Source organism: Neophocaena asiaeorientalis, unplaced genomic scaffold (genome assembly GCF_003031525.2).
Source record: "Neophocaena asiaeorientalis asiaeorientalis breed wild unplaced genomic scaffold, Neophocaena_asiaeorientalis_V1.1 scaffold59, whole genome shotgun sequence".
Lineage (NCBI taxonomy): Eukaryota > Metazoa > Chordata > Mammalia > Artiodactyla > Phocoenidae > Neophocaena > Neophocaena asiaeorientalis.
This window is the reverse complement of record NW_020174268.1, coordinates 5974206-5997400: the sequence shown is the minus strand read 5'-3', so window position 1 is coordinate 5997400 and position 23195 is coordinate 5974206. Positions and strand designations below refer to the sequence as shown.

At 36.9% G+C, this 23195-nt stretch overlaps 1 protein-coding gene across 4 annotated transcripts in view; it reads right to left on the bottom strand.

The window, feature by feature from the left end:
• The window catches only part of FNDC3A (fibronectin type III domain containing 3A), a 160156-nt gene that overhangs the window by 61565 nt on the left and 75396 nt on the right, over window positions 1-23195 (bottom strand). For 3 of the 4 annotated variants that reach the window (XM_024755384.1, XM_024755383.1, XM_024755385.1), the window contains exon 4: window positions 3722-3798. In XM_024755384.1, the coding sequence (XP_024611152.1) occupies window positions 3722-3798 (77 nt within the window). Of the gene's footprint in view, window positions 1-3721; window positions 3799-7816; window positions 8010-23195 lie in introns of those variants that run through there. The other variant, XM_024755381.1, reaches the window with a different exon arrangement.

The following is a 23195-nucleotide window of genomic DNA, read 5'->3' as shown; positions in this document are numbered from 1 at the left end:
TCATCTTAAATTAAGATCTATCTTTTGAACCTTTCATTATTCAGCCTCAACATGCTCCTAGATATGTAGCATCATTACTTCCTCAGTGGTAGAGCTAAACGGTCCCAACACTGGATTTTAATTTTTGCAGTCCTTGCTTGCCTGACCAAACGTTTTAGGATACATACATTTGCTGAATCCTATTAGTATGTATTGAATTACATGATGATATAGCAAAAACATTACTTGACCCTGCTTGGATCACTGGCCTTCAATAAGAGATACACGTAAGGCCGGGAAGGAGGTGATTAAACCTGCTGCCCTGAGGGGAGAATAGTGTACGAAAGTCTAAAAGGAGACTATAGATAATAGCTATTCATGGATTTAGTGTGTGTGCTACTTGGCTCCTGCTGAGCCAAATATAGCTTGTACTTAACAACAGCCATCTCTGTGTCTTAACATTTGGTTCAACTCCCAGCTTCTGTATTTGCTAATATAATTATGTTTGCTTATGTGCCAAGTTTTGGACAATTATCAAGCTCTTAGTTGTGCCTAAAACTTGGCTCTTTATAAGTATTTTCTAACATCAGAAATTGCGTATGTCAGGCAATGGGGGATGTACTTCAACAGTGATGTTAAAATGTTAGAATCCATAGTGGGTACTTAAATTATTTCAATAATGATGAAACTAGACTTTTGTCCTTGGATTACCACTGTGTGCTTAAAATGATACATTTCCTAGAGATAATCTTAAACTAAGGTTGATTAATTGTTATTAATAATTAGCCTCACATAATCCTTCCAGTAAGGTTATTGTTAAAGTTCATTCACTTATTTGACAAATATTTATGAAACACCTACTATATTTGAGTTACCACAGAACAAAAATAATAATTAAAAGGTACCTCCCTATGCTCAAGAAACTTAAAATCCCATGTAAGAAGAATATATATATACACAACTATAATACCAGGTGGTATATAACATATAACCAAAGAATGGTACAAATAACTCGATCTAGGTTCTCAAGGATGGGTAGAATTTCAAAAGGCAGAAATGAGGGAATGAATAACATTCCCCAAATAACAGCATTAACAAAAGCATGGAGAAAGAAAAACATCAAGTGAGCATGTGAGTAGTCATGTTTGGCTGCAAAAACAGATTATGTGATTAGATGTATCAAGAGAAGGGTACGAAGACAAACTAGAAGAGAACTGTGTTAAGGCCTTATATATCAAGAAATCCAGACTTCATTGAGTGGACAAACCAAATAATAAGCACAGAAGTGAAAAAAATCAAATAAGTAATATAGGAAGATTATTTCAGTAGCTCTTGGCCTAAAGATATAGAACCTCGGGACCTCCCTGGCGGTCCAGTGGTTAAGACTTCACCTTTCAATGCAGGGGGTGCAGGTTCGATCCCTGGTTGGAGAGCTAAGTTCCCACATGCCTCGGGGCCAAAAAACCAAAGCATAAAATAGAAGCAATATTGTAACAAATTCAATAAAGACTTTGAAAATGGTCCATATCAAAAAAAAAATCTTAAAAAAAAAAAAGATATAGAACCTCAACTTGGATGATTATTTGATTGATTTACTAATATTTATTGAGCCCTTAATATAGGACAGGCATTGTACTCAGCATCGAGGAAATAACAGTGAATATGAATCCTATATGATCTAGTCCCATTATCTCTCTGACCTCACTGCTTACTATTATTCTGCCTTAAGGGACTCAGTCCAGCCACGATGGCCTCCTTGTTGTTCAGGCATGTTCTCATCTTAGGCCATTTGCATTGGCTGTTTCTGTTCCCAGAATCCTCTTTCCACCAACAGATGCATTGCTAACTCCCAACTGTCCTTCAAGACCTGGTTCAAAGTCACCTTTCCAATGATACCTAGTCTGATCACCCTATTTTAAAATGTAACTAGCTCTATTTTCTTTCTATTACCACCTAATATATAATTTATCCATTTATTATGCTTATTGTTTCCTTTTCCCCACAAGAATGTAAACTACAGAAGTACGGAGGTCCTTGCCTCTTTTTATTCAAGCACCTAAAGGAGCACCTGACATATATGAGCACTCAATACATATCTGTTGAACACTGTTGAATACAGGAACTGTACAAATTCATAATCTTCTCAGGAAAGAGAATTTATTAACTAAACAGTGTGAAAAATTCATTAAAAGAAGGATATACATAATGTGCCATGAGAACCCCAAAGGAGAGGCACCTGAAAAGGTTCAAGGAAAGCTAATTCTAGAAGGTCATGATTGAGTGAAAGGAGAGGGGTAGAAATTTGCCGTAAAAATAAAAGGTACTGTTAGCTGAGAGAAGAGGATGTGCTATAATTGCCTTCAAAGAATGTCTTAATCATCTTTATGTCACTGGTCTTTATGTCACTGGCACCCAATGCAGAGCTTGACACGTGGTACCATTCAACACATTTGTTAAACTGAACTGTGCTAGAGAGAAAAGACCGGGTATCCTCTTTAGGTGGAGAAAGGTCTGAGAAGGAACAACGAGAGAAGTAGGAAGAATCAGGATAGCATTACTTCAGGGAAATCGGGGATAATCTGGGATAAATCATATGAATAGGGTCAAATGTTTGGAGGTCAAAGAGGATCAGGCTGGAAAAAGGTTTGGTATATACCAGGGAGTAGATTTAGTAGGGTAATAAAGGCAGAATGCAGGCTAAGGAGTCAGTGTGCTAAACAAAAGTAGAAAGTGAGCAGATTACTCTTCTGAAAAGCTTACGAAGCACTTTCTAATATGTTATCATCTCATCTTACAGTGAGGACACTGAGGCTCAAGTAAATTGATTTGTCCCAGGCCACGCAGCTAGTGAGGGTTTTAAAAATGACATGGATCCAGCTTTTTGACTCTAATTCTCATACTGCTTCCATTCTCCCCAGCATCATGGTCCTCTTTTGCTCTCATTCATATAGCGGTAGGCTTCACAGAGAGAGCAGTGAGTCCACCACAATATCCCACCAATATTCTGGCATAATCAGAGAGGAAGTAAGAGAGGGTCTGAAGAAAATTTCAAGTATAAATTCAGTGCCAGGTAAGAAACTGGCTATTTCCAAAAAGGTTTTGAAGCAATGAGTGCCGACTACATAGAATCTCAGTAGCAGATATTGAACACCTACAGATACTATAGTTTAATTAAGTTTGCCTGTGCAAATAAGTTAGCTATCATTTTTTTCTTTAAGTCAGAGCTTTCCAACTGGTATGTAGGAAAGGGCTACAGGTGTGTGGTGATACTGATCCCCTTAGCCCTTATGGTTGCAGGTCTATAGGTCTAAATTCTCTCCTGTTAACCACAATGTGCCATACAATTATTATGGGTGTCTGTGAATGACCGTAAGAATAAAATTGGAAGTACCGTCTTGGATTACTTTTAAGCAAATGATTAATTTTAAAAAGTTAGTTTAGGTACCTTTAAATCTTAAGATATTACTTATATTGCTCACATACCCAAGGAGATAAAACTCTAAAATTAATTCTGTATTATAATTCAACACCCAAAGACAAGGCCAAATGATGAGTGCTGCTGACTTAATTTTTCCTCCTTTACAAGTATACTAAATGTACTAAAATATTTGAAATAGATTTACCAAAGATATACTGTACTGGGTAAGCTTCAGCACTTAAATGGTACTTTTTGTCTGAATTAAACAGTAACATTACGATCACTATTATATAGGTATAAAAAGGAAAATTACATAAAACATACCTGTGGGGCATATCCAGGAGGCACATAAATAGGAGGCACAGAACCATTTGGGGACATCATTGGAACCTGAGCAGGACCTGAATGGGTCACAGAAATGATGTATTAATCCAGGATTACTTAGCAAGCTAAAATTGAAAACAATCTGAATTACATTTTGAATTCTTCATCTAAACACTCAAACTAATAGTGACTGTATTACTATGAAAAGAAATTTAGATGTTAAAAAATAGAAAAGTTTAACTTATAAAGTGCACTGATTGCTCTTTACCTATAGTTGTTTCTCAAACTTGCCTAGTGATCGTTAACAGTCACCTGGGGAGCTTTTTAAAACACACAGGGACTTCCCTGGCAAGTCCAGTGGTTAGGACTCATGCTTCCACTGCAGGGGCGTGGGTCTGATCCCTGATCAGGGAGCTAGGTTCCCACTTGTGTGCAGCATGGCCAAAAAACCCCGAAAAAACAAAAAACAAAAAAAACCACACAGATTTCCAGGTTCTCCTAGAGATCGCTGTTTAGTATGCTTACAGTAAATGGGGGTCTTGAATCAGCATATTTACTTTACAAAAAATATCCAAGGTGATTCTTATAATTGTGCAAGTTAAGAAACACTGACCTAGAGGAAAATCAAACTAAACTTTGCATATAAAATCAATGAAAAATACAAAAGGCAAAACTCAAAAGTCAAGAGGGAAAAGCAGTAAGAGGAAGAATAGTTAGAAATTTGGGATTTGCTTTGTTAGGGTTAAAAACCTCTTGTGACGTTTAAGTCATGTCTGTGGGGGCTTGAGAACAAAGTTAGAGAAATGCTATACATGCATATTTACCCAAAGAAAATTTTTTTGTTTCTTACACCGAAAAGTTCTTTAAAAAAAACTCAGCTTGTCTTATTCTTCATTTCCTTTCGTTTTTATAGTGATATCCTTTCCAAACAACTTTCAAAAATATTATCTCATTTCCCTTCTCTAACCAGGCACTCTTGGAAGGTGTGTTTTATTCTTTCTAGGAACTAAAATCTTACTTGCTTTACATGACTTTAAAAAAGAATATCTTACCCTCAGATCCTTTCTTTCCCCTGTAACTTTAGACTGCACTGTCCCCTCACCCACTAGTTTTTAATAAGTTGAAATGAAACCTTCTCAGAGAGCTTTACTCATTTCTAGGGAAATAAAGGTACCCAAGAGTCTGATGAAGAATGTAATGAAGGAAGAGTTCCTTTTATATGTAGATTTCAACCTGCAGAGTACATATAATGGATCCCAGTCATAAAAGAAACCAAGGAGGAAAAGCTAAATCACAGGACAGAAAAGAAACAAATTTCACTGGTAGCATTATACATATTTCAGAAAAACAGAATGAAGAGTATGGAGGTTACAGCAAATCAGATTACAGCCACTCTCCTCTTTCTACGGAAGGAGGAGGGGTGAGGACCAAACAACAAAGTAGTGGTGAAGGCTGGTGAAGGCAGGGGAAGGAAGGTGAGAGGTGGGGAAGGAAAGAAAAAAGAGAATGTAGGAAAAAGGAGGATGCAGGTGGGTAAGTACTAAATAGTGGTAAGGAAAGGGTGAAGAGAGAAGAGGGAGAAGGGAGGGAGGAGGGGGAGAGGATAAAGGCAGGAGGGGAGGGAGGACGAGGCAAAGGAGGAGAGGTAATAGGAAGATAAGAGAGAAGACAGGAGGAAAGTGAAAAGGGCTGGAAGGGAGGGAGTGAAGGGGAGGGGAAGGAAAGGGGTGGAAGAATGTGGGAGGAGGAAAGGAAAGAAAGAAGAGGCAGGTAGTAGAAGGAAGAAAGTAGGGAAAAGACTCAAGTGGTTAAGAGGAAGTAAGGAGTGATGTGTATGTGAGCAGACTACCAAATTATACTATATATGACTATAAAATAACTTTTCAACAATACTTTTCCTATCTAAAACAAGCCCACCAAATACATGAAGTTGTTCAGAATATTATCTTAAAATACCTAATACTAACTTACTATGTGCCAGGACTTTTATGTACTTTTTTTCTCCTCATAATCATTCTATTAGGTAAATATTATTACTCCCATTTTCCAGATGTAGAAATTGAAGCAGAAAGGTTAATACAGCCCAAGTGGTAGAACTAGGATTCAAAACCAAGGAGTTTCATTTCTGAGGATATATCTCTACTATGTATTTAGTAAACACTAAAATATGCAATTTGGCAACTGATATAATTTGAGCCTTAAGAACTATGCTCTGATGCTTCTAAGGAAAATTAAGGCCTTCTTTATCATCATATCCTTGAAAAACAACACAGAAGGAAGAACAAAATTTTTCTACATATAAGCAACATTACCTATAAATTCACTAAATAAAACTTGTGAGGTGCTCTATATCTCTAGGCAAGAAAGGCTTCATCCAAAACTGACCTTTTAATTTCTATACACTGGACTCAAGAGAAAATGACAGCAGTTTTAAAGTGATGCTGGTTTATTTCTATTAGCTAATTTATATAAAACTAGCTTTCTGAATCCTGAGAGCTGGCTTAGATATTATTCAGAACATGTGAAATTTAGCTGAGAACCAGAAAGAGAATTCACTGAAAATCACATCTATAATCTTAATAAAGGAAATTATTCTGTTGAGCTTCTACTATATATGCCAGAGACTGTGGTTCCTTGCATATGTGGTCAAATTTAATCCCTACTTCAAGTCACCAGAACAAGTTTTTGTTTGATTTTTAGCCTTCAGGGTAAAAAATAAGTTATTACTGATTACATTTAAAGTTGTAAAACTACAGAACTGCTTTGGGTTGCTCTTCTTTTACTAAAAATATGAATACATAAATACTAAGTTATAATTCAAACCATTTTATACTTGAAAGCTGCTAAAATCTTTTATAACTTAGTAGTATAAAATTCTACTTTATTCTTTAATTATATTTAAGTGTGATACTGAAAACAGAACAAAACAAACCCAATCTAAAATAGACCAGCAGTAAATCCATTACTAGTTGCAGTCCAGGAATAATGATTAACTCATATCCCTATGAAGTAATCATTTCACTTTAGCAAGTGAATTTTCTTACCCTGAGACAGAAATGGTACAAGGTTAGATTAAAAAAAAAAGACAATTCAGGTATATCATTATTTAATATCTAAAATACTGGTGTGAAGTAACATGCAACACTGAACACATAAAACTCCCATTGTATAAACATAATAAATATAAGTATTCATGTTTAGAACTACAATATTTACAGCACCACTTCTGTTGCTCTTCCTGTATATAGTAGCAAAACTCTAAAATCTTGCATACTTAATGATGCAAAAGTTTGATTACCTCCTTGGTTCCAACAATACTTTTTAATTTAGTAACTATTAAACCCCGATTAAGGTCAGTGAGGGAGATTTTGTCCCAATGAAGAAGCTACATCTGTTACTGATTGTACCATTAAATGCACATCTGGCAGGAGAGTGGCTATATCTGTACAATTGTAGATACACCTAGTAACTCCTTAATAATCTATATAATTTGAGCAAAATCTACCCCAAATCACACAGCTATTGATTTTTAAGGGCATATTTCCTTTTCCAAAATCGTGCATAAGAGTAAACAACTCTATTCACCAATTATCTTAAGAAATTTGAGAAGCCTCAGTTTCTTAAAAAGTGGCATCAATGATTTAATAAGGACGGTATTTCATCTAGTATAATTTAAACTCTTTTATTTTTTATTAGTATACATTAACATTAAAAAAAACGAAACTAGAAATTTGTCTGGGTTTAAATTCTTAAAATGCAACGGGCTGCTGACGTGCCACACATTCCCTTTTTAAGCAAGCTTTCACAATGGCTTCCAAATAATCTGATGCCAATTTACAGATTTTAGTTGTAAAAAGAAAAGCCTAGTAAAGAAAAGGCTCTGGAATATAAAATATATTCTGTGGAATATAAAATCAGCTCAACTCTAAGTAAAGTCTAATCTTTTTATAACTACATGGCCACAATTTAAAATATTTTTACAGCGGTAGATCTGGCATCTATTGAAAAAACACATGGCATGACTTCAGATTAATACAATACTTTCTACATTTTAAAATAAAAGCAGAATGTTTAAAATCAGTCAGCAAATCTTACCACTCATTTTGTTTTTACAGTAGCAGCAGAGAAGAAAATCCAACAAGGAAACAGCGTAGTACACGTTAACAGCTTTAATTGGAGAACGGCGGCGGCTTCTTTCTGTTTTTTTTTTTTTTTTTTTTTTTTTGCGAAGCTGTGAGAGGAAAAGATCCTTTGACCGAGTCACGTGATGCATATCACGTGACCCCGCAGTGACCCGCGGAAAGGGGTAAAAAAACAACCAAGCGTTCCTGCCGGCAGTGTTTGGGATACAGTAAATGATTAAATGATTTCTACTGATTCTGCCTTCGATTTGACCATTTTAGGACTCCCTTATGAACCAACTCAAAAAGCTCATCAAAATATACATGGAGAAATAGATATCTGATGTAAAACAAGTCTCTTTGTTCTTACCTTCCTCTGATAACATAATGAGCACTATCTACTAATTCGTTTTATTACCCAGGCGGCTGCTTTTCATTTATAAATTTTAGAATACATATAACACTTACTAATTTACAAGATTTGCTCTGAAATGTCCTTGTGTAAATTGACGCACTCTCCATACTCAACCCATAAGGAATGCCCACGGTATACAAAAGAATTGTCTGTAAAACACAGGCTTGATCAGCGTGTTCCTCAAACATGGGGTTTTTATTTCAGGCTGGCATTTAACCTCTCAAGCTAATAAAGGCTACCACTTTTATTGCTGGTTTTACTTCCTTTTTCCTGATTTTTTGTTGTTGTTATTAAAGATTTAACCCAGACATTAATACAGATACTTGGTGGATGGCATTCTCACTCATATCCATGAAATCTGAAAAGACAGGTCATGATTGGGGCTTAGAGCACTGTATTCAAGCATGTGTGGAGACCAGGAAAGAGACTACAGATGGTCAGTTACACAAGAGGGGAATAAGACTGTGAGAACTTTTGGGGGTCTTTTCATTACTTTATGGTGCTATGCAGTTAAGGAAATTCATTAACAGCTAATACGCATATACAGGTAATGATAATGATTGTGATTTGTAACAAGCTGCACAGTGTAAAGAAAATGGATTTTGGTATCAAAAGATGTAAGTTTTAATAACAGCTTCAATATTTATTAGCAAGGCAATTTACTGCTCTTCTGTGAGTCTGTTTCCTTCTGTAAAAAGGTTAAAATAATCAACCTCATAGCACTGTTGAGAGAATCAAATTAGATAAATTTAAAGTACCAAATACGATTGGCAGCACTCAGTAAATATAGTTATTATTATAAGTATGATCACTATATGTTTTAAAAAATAATAATGATATAGTGAAAGTATATACAGGGCACTATCCAGTGTTTTACAAGTGTTAACTCACTTAATCCTCACAATAATTGAAGTAGGCATCATTTATAGGTTAAGGAAATTGAAGTAGAATGCAACTGAGTAACTTGACGAGGGCACACAATGAGGCAAAGCCAGGATACTCTAACAATAAGGCAATATTTTAAAAATATGTAAACGATGTTGACTCAGTCTTCCAAAAAGGTAGAAAAGAACTGGCAAGGGATAACCTGGAGCAATAGATTTCAATAAATACTGGGTTGGCCAAAATGTGCCTTCGGTTTTTAAGTAAAAATAAAAGATACACTTTTCATTTTCACCACGAACTTTATTGAACAACATATTCACCCTTTTGTTCCACTACCTTCTGCCACTTTCAGGCAACTTCATAATTCCATCTTCCCAAAACTTTTTATCTTTTTGAGCAAAGAACTGTTCCAGGTGCCTTTTACAGTCTACCAAGGAATTGAAATTTTTTCCATTAAGAGAATTTTGTAAAGACCGAAATAAATGGAAATCCGAAGGTGCAATGTCTGGTGAATACGGTGGATGAATCAGAACTTCCCAGCCAAGCTGTAACAGTTTTTGCCTGGTCGTCAAAGAAACATGCAGCCTTGGTTATCCTGATGGAAGATGTGTTTTCTGTTGACTAATTCTGGAGGCTTTTTGTCAAGTGTCGCTTTCAGTAGGTCTAACTGGGACCAGTACTTCTTGGAATTAATCGTTTGATTTTCTGGAAGAAACTCAGAGGACTCCCTTCCAATACCACCACGTACACATCACCTTCTTTGGATGAAGACCAGCCTCTGGTGTGGCTGGAGGTAGTTCATTTCACTTGTCCCACAATCTCTTCCATTCCACATTATTGTACAGTATCCACTTTTCATCACCCGTTACAATTTGTTTTAAAAACAGAACGTTTTCATTATGTTTAAATAGAGAATTGCATGCAGAAATATCATCAAGAAGGTTTTTTTCCACTTAACTTACATGGAACCTAAACATCAAGGCGATTAACATAACCAGGTTTGTGCAAATTATTTTCAACGCTTGATTTGGATATTTTGAATATGACTGCTATCTCCTGTGTGGTATAATGCTGACTGTTCTCAATGAATGTCTCGATTTGATTGCTATCAACTTCAACTGGTCTACCCGACCATGGAGCATCGTCCAGCGAGAAATCTCCAGCACGAAACTTCTCAGACTACTTTTGACACGTTCGATCAGTTACAGCACCTTCTCCATACACTGCACAAATCTTTTTCTTGTGTCGCAGTTGCGTTTTTACCTCTCTTGAAATAATAAAGCATAATATACCAAAAATGTTGCTTTTTTCCTTCCATCTTCAATATTGAAATGGGTACATAAAAATTCACCAGTTTTGACAGGCTTTTTTTTTTTTTGGTGGCTGCGTTGGGTCTTCGTTGCTGCATGCTGGCTTTCTCTAGTTGTGGCGAGTGGGGGCTACTCTTCGTTGTGGTGCGCAGCCTTCTCATTGCAGTGGCTTCTCTTGTTGCGGAGCATAGGCTGTAGGCACGTGGGTGTCAGTAGTTGTGGCACGTGGGCTCAGTAGTTGTGGCTCGTGGGCTCTAGAGCACAGGCTCAGCAGTTGTGGCACACGGGCTTAGTTGCTTCAAGACATGTGGGATCTTCCCGGACCAGGGCTCGAACCCGTGTCTCCTGCATTGGCAGGTGAATTCTTAACCACTGCTCCACCAGGGAAGTCCCTTGATAAGCCTTTTTAAAAATGCATGCTGATATATAACAGCTGTCACATACAATCTAACAAAATTGTTTTGAATGAAATTAAAGACAACTAAGTGCTACTACAGCCATCTTAATGGAAAAAACTGAACGAACTTTTGGCCAACCCAATACATGCCAGACACTCCAGAGGAGATAAGACACTAAGGCAGCGGTCCCCAACCATTTTGGCACCAGGGACTGGTTTCGTGGAAGACAATTCTTCCTAGGACAGGGCGGAGGGTGGGGAGGGGATGGTTCAGGTGGTAATGTGAGCAATAGGGAGTGATGGGGAGCGGCAGATGAAGCTTTGCTCTTGCCAGCCACTCGCCTCCTGCTGTGCAGCCCAGCGGGGGTGGGGCTGGGCCTGGGGTCCCCTGCACTGAAGGATCATTCTCACCAGTGGGGAAGGGAAATTGTTACCTTCTAAGTTCCTACTAAAAGGCAAGGCTACCCTGAAGAGCATGACTTAATAGTGAAGAGTCTCCTGGTCTCAACAGTATCTCCTCATAAATGTTGGATTCAGGCTCCCAGTAAATCCAATCATGCCTCTGATCTTCAGGCCCTAAACAAAAACCAAGCCCCGGCAGCCCACTTCCTCATTTTGGCTCATGTTCTCACACAACTGTGTTTCCATTTCTTGACTCTTTCTTTAACTGATGATCTCCGTCTCAATTCTTTCCACTGTGCTCACTAGAACCTTTTCTCTAGTATAAATTCCCCTATATCAACCTTTTCACAGTACACCTGTCCATGTGCTTTCTTTAAATGAAACCTGGTCTTCCCCAGGACAGTTTTTGCAGCAGCCACTGGGAGCAGAGGCTTCCCATTCTCCCCTGCGGCAGTCTCCAGACCCCACAAGGCTGCTTCCATTACCACTGTCCTTCCTGTTTCTTCTTTCTTGAGATCATGCCACAGGAACATACCACCCTCTACCCCTTCTCACTGCTGTCATGCTCAGTCCTCATTTCTTGAGAACTTTGGCATCATGTTCACAGTGTTTTTCCCAGCTCTTGCCCATCAGCACAATGATTTCCATGTCCAAGAAAACCTAAATTCAACTTTTCCTGAACTCTCCTCTTCCATTCTGTTTTTAGTAACCTATGTTCAAAGACATATCTTGGAACTTATCACTTAGAATTCCACTATTTCATCTTTGAAATCTTAAACTTTCATGTTTCCGTCTCTGGCCACTATATCTATCTTTCATCTCTCCAGTTCTCTTTCTTCTACAACATCTGGTCTTCCTCATAATGATTTCCCGTTTCTCCTGATCCACCACTGTCTTCACGGCCTGATCTTTTTTCCCATTCATATCTTCCTTTTACTTCCCCTGCATTAAAATTCCCCAATTTTAATCAATCAAATAAGTATCTTCTCATAGACCTGAACTGTAGAAATCAAATGGTACTCAGACTGGCATGTTTATAAATTTAGTTATATCCAACCTTAACTCAGCCATCAGCATTGCTCAGGAATCCTTTCAGGAAGTTATCTCTGGTTAAGAACCTATATCCTGTTTTCTATAGTGATTATCAGAGATCTTCACCACTTTCTAAGGACCTTCCCCAACCCGACCTCAACTATATATCTCAGCATGAAACTGAACTCTTTCAATGTTATTTACAAACTTTTCTCACCTCTTCTATTTTCAGAAGAATCACTGTCCCTTCACATTAGGTCAAAGCTCTCTCTCCACTTCTACTCTTGATCTGATCTCCATTTCTTACTGGGGTCTTTACTTTATTGGTCTGTCATCAGTACCCTCTTAACAAGACTTAGCTCTATACCCTTACTATCCTCAACTATCCCCATAGTTGCCACAGAGTTCTATTGCCCAGGATTAGCAACAGGGTCCATACTTTCAAGGACCTTTCAGTTATATAACAAAAATATAAGTTAAATGTATTTTATATTTCCTAAAGACCTTGTTAATTCAAGAATGTGCATCAAACACTTTTCCCATAGAAATAAAGTGAGAGGATGCACTGAGAATATCACAATTACAGGAAAACATTATGCAGTGATGAGTATTCATTTTCCCTTTCTACCTGATTATATGGCAATTTTAACAAACTTAAAATGCTCCTGCTTTTTATTTCCTCAACACTGTCTCAAATATTTTGCAGAAGGCTCTCTTAAATTAGGAGCATGACATGTCAGCAACTGTATGGACTTCTTGATAACATTTTAATGCATTAACTATTACCATTCCTGAAATAATGACTTTCAGGTAGGCTTGTCAGTGTAGCACTATACTTGGGTGACGCTGTTTATAAGCACTTCTTGGGTACCAGGCACTGGTCTAAGTGCTTTACAGACATTAACTCATCTAATCTGCATAATATCCCTGTGAAGTAGTATGACTATTATTTCCATATTATAGGTGAGGAAACTAAGATACAAAGAGGTTAAGTAACTTGCAAAGTCTCACAGCTAGTAAGCCAGCAATAGAATTAGGTGGTCTAGCTCTGTAACCCATGCTTTTCAACACGACATTACTCTGCTTCGGTTGTTTAGGATATGACAAATATTAAAAATTATAAAATAAATGAGAAAAATTGCAGCATAATAATACCAAAATTCACTTGAAGATAAACCACAAACAGAAAAGCAATGAACATTTGGATGGAAGATCCCACACAATACACCCCAAATATCTGTTAGTTACATATAATGGTAACAAAGCAAAATGTACCTAAATGTATCTCACTGAAATTGAGAAGAAATTGAGAAGAAAGATCCTAAATATTTCTACCAAGTGAGGGATATCATATGGAAAATAGTCAGTGAATTACTTAATAACGAAACCTGTTCCAAAAGATAATTTAAGGGAATTTAAGAGACAAACACAGTATCAAAAACAAAAGCTAAAAAACCCCCTAAAAAACCAACCGACCAAACAAACAAACAAAAAGACCTCAAAAACAAAACAGATGACAAACTGAAGAAAAGGGAAAATTAACATAGGGAAAATTAAGATAGAAAAAATAATATAAATAAGAAGTGAGGCTGGTATTATGTACGCCCTTTCTAGAGTTGGGCCATAAAACCTTTCTGGTTTGTATGACCTGAAATGTGACTGAGATATCAAGGACCACACTGTCAAGCTAGTCCTCATTTTCTGCAGATCAAGTACATCTCAAACTGCATGGCCCCAGTGATTTGGCTTGAAAAAAACTAGAGCAGGTATAAAGTAATGCTGACTTAGGTCATAAATGAAATTTAGTAAAGCATCAATAAATGTAAAACTTTTAAGCAATGTATCCTCAAAAATAACTACTAGTTGCAAAATGAATAGCTAAATAGCAAGCCAGCTATATCAGCTGACTTGTAGAAAGGGATTATTATCTATGAAGCAAATGAGAAGCTGGAAGAGTTGACTATGATTTTATAAAATTCCTTCTGGCAATAAGTAAGATTAGTTGTTTATTAAGGCTGCTCTTAGACTGTAATAGTAAGTCTGGGTCATTTGCATGTCAGAAAATTTAAGAGGCAGACTCATTCACCTTAGCAAAAAGTAGTTTCAAATCATATAAAATGTAAATTTAAAAGAGTGGGGGGACTTCCCTGGTGGCACAGTGGTTAAGAATCCGCCTGCCAATGCAGGGGACACGGGTTCGAGCCCTGGCCCAGGAAGATCCCACATGCCATGGAGCAACTAAGCCCATGTGCTGCAACTACTGAGCCTGCGTTCTAGAGTCTGTGAGCCACAACTACTGAGCCTGCGTTCTAGAGTCTGTGAGCCACAACTACTGAGCCCGCATACCTAGAGCTGGTGCTCCACAACAAGAGAAGCCACCGCAATAAGAAGCCTGCGCACCGCAAAGAAGAGAAGGCCCTGCTCACCGCGACTAGAGAGAACCTGTGCACAGCAACAAAGACCCAACGCAGCGAAAAATAAATTTATTTAAAAAAAAAAAGAGTGGGGATGTGAAGTATGTCCCTCTTCTACTCCTCTACAAATACATATCTAATCCTCCAAAAGACTGACTCTGACGATGACAGTGGCGCTGATTCTTGTGGCAGTATTAAGGTACAGGTTCTGAAAAAGCATCTAAAGAACATGTGTTAAGCTTATGCAGCTTAGACCATAACTGATGCATGTCCATAGTGTCAAGGGACCAAGAAAAGGTTAATGAAGTCTGCAACTAATCAAGTGCTCTATGGGAGGGAGTATATTACAGGGGAGTGGCTAACAGCGGTATAGGCAAATAACCTCAGGAAGATAAGGGGAGCAAAGGATTGGAATCTATAACTTTATCTTGGACACAGATCAAACCTTGTTTATATTAAGTCTATTTGCTTGCCCATGTTTTTCCTCTTTCGCCTTTCAGGAGCCTTAGTCACCTTGCAGATTGAGCCACACAACAGCATTTTCTTTCTCTAAAATTTCCCTCTTTACTTGTATTAAACTAAAGTATCAATCAACTTGACAAAAGTTTTATTCTATATTATGCATGCCAATAGGAAGCAGATGTGAGGATCATCCTAAGACCAGATATGGTTTGAAATGACTGGGGTGTGAAGGTGGCCGGAGGTTAGAAACGTAGATACTAGCCAGGGTATGGTCAATTCAGACGTCTGTGTTCTAATGTAGTATTTCCCAAGTATTTGTATTTATATGCCAATAAAATTTCAAAACAAATTCTGGGGACTCATTAAGGTAACCAACTTTTTATGAGACCAGGTAATGACATTAAAAGGAAAAAAGGTGGAAAGGAAGGACAGGAGGAAGGAAGTCTATCCTATATTATCACATAATTTCATTAAGATGCTCAAAACATAGAAGGGATTTAACTTCAGAATTTAAAAAAGTCTTTAAGTTAAATAAATTTAGCTTAATGACTACTACATTATCCTTATTTCTGCACTTCCTAGACTGATGAAGCTTCCCCAAACCTATGAACAAGAATATGGGAATAACTCTCAGTAGTAAGAAAGGTAAGAATTTGTCCTCAAGGCTGACTAGCTCTGGTGATGGAAGAGGGAGGAAACAGAGCAGAGGTAGGGTAATCATATTATCATCATCCAATCTAGGACACTTCTGAAAGTGAAAGAGGTAGCTTAAAAAATCATTAAAATTATATAATTTGGAATTATTCTTTATTGATTGACAAATTGCTTTTATTATATTGAGGAACATGAAAAAGAGTTCTATTAAAAATATTAAAAAATAAAATGCTTTATTAAAACATATGCAAGTACACTAAAGAGCATTTTACAGGTTTCTTTAAATTGAACATCTGAATATTAAAGAGTAGTATAAGAACAATTATTCTTAGTACATATCTAAGTATTTTAATCAATTAGTTAGCTATCTCTGTCTCTAATTCCATATCACTGATATTTAACTGAAAATTTTCCTTTTTTCAATGTAGTCTTATTTTTAATTTTTTCATACAGCCTGCAACTGTTGTATTTTATGGTTAATAAAGTTGAAGCTATTGATACCTTCAATTGACTCTTTTCTATAATATTTAAGACTATAATGTTTATATTAAGAAAATACTATGATTCTGAGGGTGATGTTTGGTAAGCTGGGAACAAATTCTGCTAAATGGAGGTTATTCTCAGTTCTGTTTTTTTCTTATTGAACTGTGTAAATATTTCAGTCCAAATATTTTCACTGGTACTACAATACCTTCAAATATTTTTACAAACAAAATTCACTGAGCTCTCTTTATTTATGATTCTTTTGAATGTTTCACCAAATTTAGGGGTTTTTTTTTTAGCTTATTTTTGCTGAAAGGGTTTATTGCAAAATAAAAAAGCACTGCCAATAATAAATAGTTACATGTTTATATAATAAATGACAAAACTATTCAGACTGTTTTTTATATATTCTGAGGCAGGGATATTTAGATTTTATTTCCTACATATTATTTGTCATTCATCTAACCTATATGCATCCCACTGATCCCTCCAAGTGGTGGCCTGGTGACACCAAGTGGCCATCAGGGGCATTAGCATTACATACTTCTGCAGCCGCCACCACCGAGACTGCAAGGAGTTAGCTGTCCCTAGCCCTCCTTTATCTACAAGCACTTTGCTCTACTGCTAAGTACCTTAACTGTTATCCTTGACTTGCTTCTGCCAGGGGTCAGGGAAAGAGAAATGGTTTATTCCAGTTGCCTTTAAGTTTAATCACAGGTTAAAATAAAAACAAGAGATGGACAAACTGCTTGTTTAGATGAGATCATGGCAGAAGCTGGAAATACAAAATGATGGCTGATCATATACATTAGAGCTTATTTTAATGGAACTACTAATTATACTGTTAAAAAATGAAACGTCTGAAACAAATGTTAAACCAGTTAGATACCAAAATGACAGGCATAAACTGGGACTGTCCTAGACAAAATGGGACATAGGTCACCCTATTAATAGGGGATGCTTATTTGTTAAGGCTACAAAACACCTGGCAACATTTATTCACATGAGGCTGGCAATTAGCACAGGCCTTGAGTCTAGGTATTTAACGAGCTGGTGATCATAATTTGGGAATAGAATGAGGCAGGAAGTTACAGAAGAAAGAGAAAAGATCAAGGTAATTATTATTCACTGCTTTAGGGGCCTATCTTTTCCTTGAAAACTTATTATTCATTTTTAAGGCTGGATAAAGTAGACTTTAAATCAGGGGCCTAAGTATGATTCAGAATTATGGGTAAGTTCATTTATCTGTGTACAGGTAATTGAAAATTTTTATAATTAGATTTGTAAGCATTTAGATATATCAGTGATAAGCACACTAAGTAGAAAAAGGGTGAAGAATGACTATCACATTATGGTTAGAATCTACCTCTAGCACTAAATCAAACTGTATATTGATAGAAAACTTAAAGTAGGAGATGTGTTTACCAAGCACCTGCTTCTAAACAAGTTATTTTTAGTGTACTTGTTTAGAAAGCTACAAAGGCTATGATATTAATGTGCATGGATGCAGCAGGTTGTGAACATTACTATTTTTAGTATCAGTCTAATGTGAACAATGATGAATCATTCTTTGTTATTCTAGTAGGAAACAGTGCTTGGGATTTACTGCAGCACATTAACTATGTCTCAGTAACTGTACACCCACACACTGACATCACACAGGCAGTGATATGGATCAATGACGCAAATCCTGTCAGGATCAAACATTCAGGCCACAGCAGTTGAAAAAAAAACTGCCTGCATGACAGGGCAGTCCAGTCATCCAACATGTACAGACTGCATTAAATCAGTAGTGCTGATGTTGAAAAGGGTTGTGTTAGGTCCTTTTTATATAATAGCTAAACTTTTTAATTTAATTATAGATTTCCCACATACAGACTCTATCTTTAAGCTTCCTCACAGCTTCTGTGGTTTAAGGCCTGGACCTTTTAAAACATGTCTTAAGGCTCCACCAGCCACATAAGTTCTCTTGGAAAATAGCCTCTGTAGCCAGGCTATCTATCTATCTAATCTATCTAATCTAATCTAATCTAATCTAATCTAATCTAATCTAATCTATCTATCTACCTACCTACCTACCTGTCTATCTATCTATCTACCTACCTACCTGTCTACCTACCTATGTATCTATCGATCTATCTATCTATTTAGGCTGCATTGGGCCTTCGTTGCTGCAAGCCGGCTTTCTCTAGTGGCGGCGAGCGGGAGCTACTCTTCGTTGCAGTGCGCGGGCTTCTCATTGCGGTGGCTTCTCTTGCTGTGGAGCATGGGCTCTAGGCATGTGGGCTTCAGTAGTTGTGGCACGCGGGCTCAGCAGTTGTGGCTCGTGGGCTCTAGAGCGCAGGCTCAGTAGTTGTGGCGCATGGGATTAGTTGCTCTACAGCATGTGGGAACTTCCTGGACCAGGGCACAAACCCGTGTCCCCTGCACTGGCAGGCAGATTTTTAACCACTGCGCCACCAGGGAATTCCCTGTAGCCAGGTTCTTATAGACAAATCTTTTGAAGAACATGCCTTCAAAATCTTTTGAAGCATTTTATATAACATGTTGTGCTTGACAAATAACATTCAGATTTAGATATGGAGCACTACACTGTGGCCTCACAATTCGCTGCTACCTCAAAGTCTTCTTCCCACTGTCACCTTCTTTGAGCTTTCAGTTTTCAGTTTTACTGGCATCAAAATATTAATTTTTTATCGTTACAGATATATTGGAAAAGATGGCTTATTATGAGTAACCATGTATAAAGTTTCAAAATATCTTCTCCTCGAATTACATTACCCACTGGAATTAGAGATTTCCTTTCCCGTAACAGGAGGCTTGCCACAGAACATTCACATCCTGTTGCAGTTTCTTCTGAAAAGAAACTGGGTCTCTACACTTAAAGCATCACCCTTCCTTCTAGTTTCTTATGTTCTCCTCAACGACTATCACTTCCCAGAAGAAATGGAAAGCTGAAAGGCGATGAGAACTGGAGGTGTTTCATTCTATCACTGATGTTCTGACATAATCAGACTAACATGAAAACATGCCTTTCCCATGCTCTCAGGCACCTGCTTTCATGTTGTTTCCTCAACTAGTGGTGTTTCTTATGAGAGCTTGAAAAAAAAAAGAAGGCAAGGTAAGGGTTCTCCCTCATCCTACGGTTGGTTAGTTTTTTTTAACTGTTAATCATCTGAAAGAAATATTTTGAAAACGTAAAAATTACTGAGACAGTTGTCTTCATAGTTCTTTTTGAGGGGTAATCTTTAAATCTAGATTTTCCATAGTAGAAACCAAATGCTATTTCACAGTTGAAAATATTTCTGTACTTCCCACTGCACATCAACTGTCTTCATGAGAAGACTGAACTGTAAGGTCTTATTTTTCTCTATCATGATTTATATATTTTGATCATCTGCTATTAGCTTCTATTTTACTCTAATCATTTCATTTCAGCCTTCTCAGGGCAAGTCTCTATCAGCTAACACAGTCTTAAATGGAAAAGAGAAGATTAAAAACTCACTGTGCTGATGGCATGCTAAAGACTTCAAAGAGTTAGGAAAAAACTCCACGAAAGACAGGAACAGAGACCTTGTCTCCCTCTCATTCTCTTCAAAGGTTCAAACATTACCAGACTGGGAAGAAGAATCTTATTTTTTAAAATTTATTTATTTTTATTTTTGGCTGCATTGGGTCTTTGTTGCTGTGCGCAGGCTTTCTCTAGTTGCGGCGAGCAGGGGCTACTCTTCGTTGCAGTGCGCGGGCTTGTCATTGCGGTGGCTTCTCTTGTTGTGGAGCACGGGCTCTAGGCACACGGGCTTCAGCAGTTGTGGCACTCGGGCTCAGAGCCACTGGCCTTTGGATTCTAACTCAATTACACCAACTTTCTGAGTTCTCCAGCTTGTAGTCAACAAATTGTGGGACTTCCTGGAGAACCCTAATACACATTCCAAGCCTTTCTTATGAGAAAGAGCTATAAAACCAAAAAGCATTTTGAACCTAACGTGCTCAGAAATAAATTAATCATTTCCATCCTTCTACCCAAACCAATTCTTTTTTTTCTTCTTCTATATTTTGAGGAAAAGAGAAAGAAACTGTCATTTATCTTTATGTTCAACTGACTTGTGAAATCTGTAAAGCATTCTTAGTCTCTTCTTACCCTCTGAATTGAGCCCCCAGGTCTTATCCTTACTACTTTTCTGGGGGGTTTATTTTCCTGTTTAAAATCAATACTTCAGTGGCTCCCTGTTCCTTTCAGGATAACACCTGAACTCTTTAGCATGCAATATAAAGGTATTTGTAACACAGCCTATGTTTCCATTTTTAGCCTCATTTTCTGATACTCCTCAATGTATTCTGTTCTCCAATCTATTTCTTTAATCATACCTTTTCAGTCTCCTCTAACTTCTCTGTGTACATGCTATTCCTTCTGCTTCTAAGATATTTTCTCAATTATTTTTCCTCTTAGTTAACTTCTATTTCTTTAAGCATCATCTTTTCCTGCACAGTTCAACAACTATTCCAAGCTGGGTAAAGTATGTCTCCTCTGGCCTCCCACATATATCTGGGCATACCTAATTCCATCATAGCACCTATTACCCTCTTCTGTTTTAACTGTGGTTTACTTGCCTGTCTACCTGACTGCGCTGTGAGGCAGGGTCTAAGTCTTTCAAATGGCTGTCAAGAATGAGCTGTCCTTCAGAATAGAAGAGATTTGGGCAAATTCTCTTTCCAGGAAAAGAGCATGCATGCACTTAGTTACTGTGTTTTCTGTGCTCTGGCAAGCCCCTGAGCATGGGAGATTGAGTACAAGAAGGTGAGAAATTCCAACATATTAAGGCTAAAAATAATGTTAAAATATTGAAATATGATCTTTCATTGTAATGATAAAGGGATTTTCCAAAAACGTTGAGGGATTATATAATAAAATGAAGCAGAAGAGTATATCAAAGACAAGAGAACTTTGCTGATCCATACAAAATGGAAACAGGATTCGATTAAAGTTTACCCTCTAAAAGTGAATCAACATCCTCAAATAATATTATTGCACAGATTTTGAGATCAGAATCCTATGTTAAAATTGACTCTGGCAGATAGTAACTTAACTTTTGGAGCCTTAGAGAAATTAATACATACTTGCAAAGAAATCTTCTACCACCACCCTTATTATGTTGTTGCCTGACTCTTAAGGTTAATGGCGGCATGTTTGGATGTGCCTTAATATAATACCATAACCACAGTCAGGGGCAAAGTCATACTTTTATAAATATAAAGAGGGTCTTTATTAGATATGAAATTATGCCTAGTGTTAGTTGCTGTGACACAGGAAAATGAGAATTGTGAAAGAATGATTTTTCCATCCCTTTATATCTAGGTAGGTACTAAAAATCACATTTAACATGTTGCCACATAAAGAAAGGAACCAGAAAAGATCTTTTCTTTTCCTGGGACAATCTCTGCAGATAGGTACAAGCGTATGTAAATCAGATTATGTAATTCATGGTAGTCTCTTTATGACTTTATATAAATGCTCACTGAAGAGCCTAGCCTTGCCTTATCCCAGCTATGCTTCTGTGAAAAAACCAGAAAGGTTTATGCCTAGGTTAGACTGCTTAATTAGCACTTCCCTGAGTCTAAAATTGTGGCTGCAGTTACTACAAGGCTAAAATAAGGTAAATCTCTGTATCAGTAATTCAGATGCTCTTCTCACCAGGAGATCCTTCTAGTGAAGCTAACTTTAGAGAGTGTGGTTTTTATTTTTAATAAGGAAAGTGATGTTTCTATATACTCTTACATACGGTTAAGAAAATGAATGCAAAGCACAAAACAGGTTTGTAGTAAATACTGGTTCCTTTCCTAGCATCCCTTCACAGAATGATTTGGTTAAATAGAGAGAATCCAAACAAACACATCTTCTTTCAAAAATACAGCCTAGCTTATACTGGTACTTTTTTGGGGTCGACAAAATCCTCAACATCTAAGGTTTACTGCCCTGGGTTCTACCTGTCCTCTTGAATGTCAGAATTCTTTAAGCCATTTCTAAATTATGGTATCAAATTTACAAATTTCTTTTTTTCCACCCCCTTGATTTAAAAAATTGTCAGACTATTATAAGCTTGGTATGTCCCTTTTTTTTTTTTTTAAGTTTTTACTAGTTAAAAAATCCACTTATCTGCACCAAAATACATCGTATGGTCCATCATTTTCCTTAATAAGCTCAGGGTCTCAGCTTTTAAGAAACAAAACTATAAATTTTATAAAATGAAATTGGGACTAAATTTAGAAGGAATTAAAACATTTATATGGTTATTTAAGCAATTAATATTTGTCAAAATTATCAAATTATACAGAAAATATAAAGAAGAAAAAATACTACTGTAATCCTACCAAATAGGGGCAGGCACTTGAAGGAAATGTGCTCAAATTATTTTTGATGCATATATATTCATTAATAATATTTTTCCTTATTACAAAAGAACTAATTCTGTTGATATCCTTAGTAATGTATAATCACATAAACAGCCTTCAAGATTCAAGTCCTGATAAAATAAAACTACTAATTAATAATCTTTTTAATCTTCCATTTTGGGGAGGTAAAAAGTAAAAAATAGAGCTTATCCTTTGAGTATCCTCTAGGAAGTATCTCCAAGCCCCTGGACTGGTTTGGATGTTCCTGCTAGAGCTTCTATAGCACCCTTCCCGTTCTCTTCAATCACAGCCCTTTTCTCACTTTACTAAATACTTTTGACTGTCTTCCCTATGAGATTGTAAACTTCGTGGAGGGCAGGGATAGGGTCTACCTTACTCATCACTAAATCTCCAGAGTTTTGGAATAGTGACTGTACATATCAAGTTCATAATAATTTGCTAAATAAAAGAATGGGTTTTAAAAGAAACCTAATATTCTAATCTAGACT